Source organism: Gekko japonicus, unplaced genomic scaffold, assembly GCF_001447785.1.
Source record: "Gekko japonicus isolate JY-2015 unplaced genomic scaffold, Gekko_japonicus_V1.1 scaffold4784, whole genome shotgun sequence".
Lineage (NCBI taxonomy): Eukaryota > Metazoa > Chordata > Lepidosauria > Squamata > Gekkonidae > Gekko > Gekko japonicus.
Genome location: NW_015168180.1, coordinates 42,977 through 47,002, shown reverse-complemented (window position 1 = coordinate 47,002; position 4,026 = coordinate 42,977). Strand labels below are relative to the sequence as shown.

Genomic DNA, 4,026 nt, shown 5'->3' with positions numbered 1-4,026 from the left:
GATGTAAGATACCAAATACTGAGAACCACTCAGGGGCTGTGGCTCAGGAGCAGGACGTCCACTTGGCATGCAGGTACAGGCCCCGACATCGCCAGTGTAAAAGGGTCAGGCAGGCAGGAGGGGATGTGAAAAATCTCTGCCTGCGTCTGAGTAGACAGTACGGACTACGCTGGATCAAGGGACCCTCGTGTGTGCCCCCCACTGCCCTGGTCAGTCCTGCCGCCACAAGCGCAACTGGCTTTCAAAGTCCAGCAGGGTCAATAGGGTGCGATTGTGCTCTTGCCGCCTGTTCTTGACAGTACAGCATTTGGCGCCCCTGCGGTTGGATACACTGAATGGGAAAAGGGCAGTCTAAGCCAGTCCGTCTGCTAGACGAACCAAACCCACTTTCTTCGGTGTTCCTCCGGTGTGCAGGCGCCATCACGGGCTGGGTTACTCGGGGCTACCTGTGGAATGACACATGCTGTGACGCGCGGCGCCTGCCGATGGACCCATGTTCCAGCCGCCCGTCCCCGTCCTTTTAGAAACCCTGCCCTCTCTCTCCCCGGAGAGGGGCCCAGAGCCGGCCGGAGGCTCCCGAAGTCCTTGGGCCCAGGTGTAACAGGAGGAGGAATGCCTGGCGGCAAAGCAGAGGTCCGCTGCCCATCTGGTTCTCCGGAATGCCCCCAAAGGGACCCTCCTGCGCGGAGAGGGCCAAGAGCAGAGGTCCGGCAAGATGGTGACCTGCGTGCCGGCGTAACTGAGAGGTCGTGTACGCGCGGCCTGCAGAAGGGTGGCCTTGTCCGCAAAGCGCAGCAGGCGGAACACCAGGGCACGGGGGGGCCTCCCGTTGGCCTCCCAAGACACCCCCCCTTGCACCCGGCGAGCGCTCTCGATCTCGAGGGGTGGGGCATCCGGCTGCCAGCCCAGCATGGCAGGAAGTGTCTTCTGCAGGAAGGACACGGCATCGCTGCCTTCGACGCCCTCCGGCAAGCCCAAGAGGCGCAGGTTGTTGCGGCGGGAGCGGCCCTCCAGGGTGCGGCAGCGGCTCTCCATCCGCCGCACGTACTCACTCAGGCACCGGTTCTCCATGCGGAGAGCGGCCAGCTCGAGGACCCAGCCCCGGGCGTCCTGCTCCAGCCTGTCCATGTGACTCTGCATCCGGGAGACGTCTCTGCAAACGGCGCTCATGTCCTCCGACAGGCGGTCGAGCTTTTGAGACAACACAGGCCCCAGGTCCCCGTCCTCTGCCTGACCCTCCCGGGCATCCGCTTTCCCCCAGCGACAGAGAGGCGGAGGCTGGTCTAGGCTGGGACATCTCTTCTTGGGAGGGTCTCCTGACTCAGCACTGGCTCCGGAGCTGAAGGTGCAGGACGGAGCGCCTGGAACTTGGGGGTCACCATCCTGAGCTGTAACCAGAAGGAAAAGACAGAAGGACAATGAAGAAGCAGGCACAGTTTATTAAATAAGAACATCAGAAGAGCCCTGCTGGATCAGACCAGGGAGGGTCCCTCTAGTCCAGCCTCCCGTCTCACACAGGGGCCAGCCAGTTCCTCTGGAGAGCCAGCAACAGGGCAGAGAGGCCGAGGCCTTCCCCTGAGAAGGACCTCAGAAGAGCCCTGCTGGATCAGACCAGGGAGGGTCCCTCTAGTCCAGCCTCCCGTCTCACACAGGGGCCAGCCAGTTCCTCTGGAGAGCCAGCAACAGGGCAGAGAGGCCGAGGCCTTCCCCTGAGAAGGACCTCAGAAGAGCCCTGCTGGATCAGACCAGGGAGGGTCCCTCTAGTCCAGCCTCCCGTCTCACACAGGGGCCAGCCAGTTCCTCTGGAGAGCCAGCAACAGGGCAGAGAGGCCGAGGCCTTCCCCTGAGAAGGACCTCAGAAGAGCCCTGCTGGATCAGACCAGGGAGGGTCCCTCTAGTCCAGCCTCCCGTCTCACACAGGGGCCAGCCAGTTCCTCTGGAGAGCCAGCAACAGGGCAGAGAGGCCGAGGCCTTCCCCTGAGAAGGACCTCAGAAGAGCCCTGCTGGATCAGACCAGGGAGGGTCCCTCTAGTCCAGCCTCCCGTCTCACACAGGGGCCAGCCAGTTCCTCTGGAGAGCCAGCAACAGGGCAGAGAGGCCGAGGCCTTCCCCTGAGAAGGACCTCAGAAGAGCCCTGCTGGATCAGACCAGGGAGGGTCCCTCTAGTCCAGCCTCCCGTCTCACACAGGGGCCAGCCAGTTCCTCTGGAGAGCCAGCAACAGGGCAGAGAGGCCGAGGCCTTCCCCTGAGAAGGACCTCAGAAGAGCCCTGCTGGATCAGACCAGGGAGGGTCCCTCTAGTCCAGCCTCCCGTCTCACACAGGGGCCAGCCAGTTCCTCTGGAGAGCCAGCAACAGGGCAGAGAGGCCGAGGCCTTCCCCTAATGTTGCCTCCTTCCAGGCTACTCCAGAGAAACTACACTTCTGCAAAAGAAGGAATCCTGCCAGCTATACCATTATGCAGATGCGTCTATGTATCCCATTAGATTCATAACCTGCATCATTCTAAAGTGCGTAACAAAGCAAAGGCATCAGCTTTATCGTTTCAGGTTAAACTGGAAGAGTTGAGTCAATGTCAGGGGAAATAATTCAAAGACCAGATGATTTCTTCTTTTCTTAGATCAATCTGTGAGGAATAGATCTAACGGGTGGAAATTACAAGGGAGTCGTTACGGGCTAAATATCAGGAAAAACTTCCTAACAGTAAGAGTGGTTGAGCAGTGGAACAGACTGCCTCGGGAGGGGGTGGATGCTCCTTTGCTGGACGTTTTCAAGCGGAGGAGGCTGGACAACCATCTTTCGGGTTATCTTGTAGGGCTCTCTTTCGGCTATGCTCCTGCAGAGTGCAGGGGGTCAGACTAGATGACCTGCAAGATCCCTTCCAACTCTCACATTCTATGATTCTATGAATAAAATCACTTCAAGGTTAGCAAAAAAGGCAGTATATTGAAGTCATTCTGATATCAGCCCACCAAAGTGCTCAGTAAGCCGGCATGTTTTAACTGACACAGAAGACAAAAGACACGCTCAAACAACTTGAAGGACATTAAAAGTCCTGCTCTTGTACAGAGTTCACACAGGTCAAGCTACCCCGTTTACAGAATACTGAGAATTTCAGAGAGGAACACAGAAGTCGTTATGTACGCGGACCGCCACCAGGGGTCCGCGGTGAAAGCAGGCGCTTGGTCCCCAAACACAAAGGGCACCTCGGATCCTAGTCTACCTCGAGCCAACCAATAGCACCCTTGGCGGGGAATTCAAACCCTCCAATGGGGACAGAGGTGTGCCGGGTGGGAGTGTATATAGTTGGCCTTGCAGGGCCGTTTTTCCTTGTCTTGTTGTGAAGTACAATAAACACGTCTGAACCCATGTCGTAGTCGTAGTCCGAGTCCTCCATGCGTCGAACCCAGTACTTTTCAGAAGACAAAACACCCCTTCTCTTTTCTAAACGCTTACCTGTCAGAAGTGATCTCTTCATCCCACTCTTGGGGGATCTGGAACCGCTTTGTCTCTGAGCACTGTGGGACGGGGATCTCCCATTCGACACGCACACACTTCCATTTCCCGACACTCCCGTGCATCTCCCCGCGGCACAGAGTGGGGCGCTTGTTGAGACCAGTCCTGATTCAGACAACAGGGACACGACGTGTTAAACGAAGAGTGTTCCCACCAACTAGGCCACTGCATCTCATTGACCTGAATAATATGCTCGTAATGACAATGATGTCATGAAGACCAGCCAGGAATCAAAACAAAGCTCGAGTCCAGTGGGGGCACCTTCTAGACCAACAAAGTTTTATTCAAGGTGTGAGCTTTCGTGGGCACGCACACTTCGTACCCAGAATAAAACTTTGTTGGTCTTCTTAAAAGTGCCACTGGACTCAAGCTTTGTTCTGCTCAGGGGTCATTTCCTGCAGGAGTGCACAGGAGCGGAGCTCCGGCAGTAAAGAGCCCAGGGGCCGGGCACATGCAACAAGCCCCGCCCCCTGCTCCCAGCAGCCCTCAGTCAGAGCAAGAAGCAGCCAGGT

At 57.4% G+C, this 4,026-nt stretch overlaps 1 protein-coding gene across 1 annotated transcript in view; it reads right to left on the bottom strand.

Annotated features, from left to right (window-relative positions):
• Positions 1 to 432: 432 nt before the first annotated feature.
• The window catches only part of KRBA1 (KRAB-A domain containing 1), a 33,946-nt gene continuing 30,352 nt past the window's right edge, over positions 433 to 4,026 (bottom strand). Inside the window, exons 17-18 of the mRNA XM_015414987.1 lie at positions 3,455 to 3,619; positions 433 to 1,388 (exon numbers count right to left, since the gene is read on the bottom strand). Coding sequence (XP_015270473.1) covers positions 433 to 1,388; positions 3,455 to 3,619 — 1,121 coding nt within the window. The remainder of the gene's footprint in view (positions 1,389 to 3,454; positions 3,620 to 4,026) is intronic.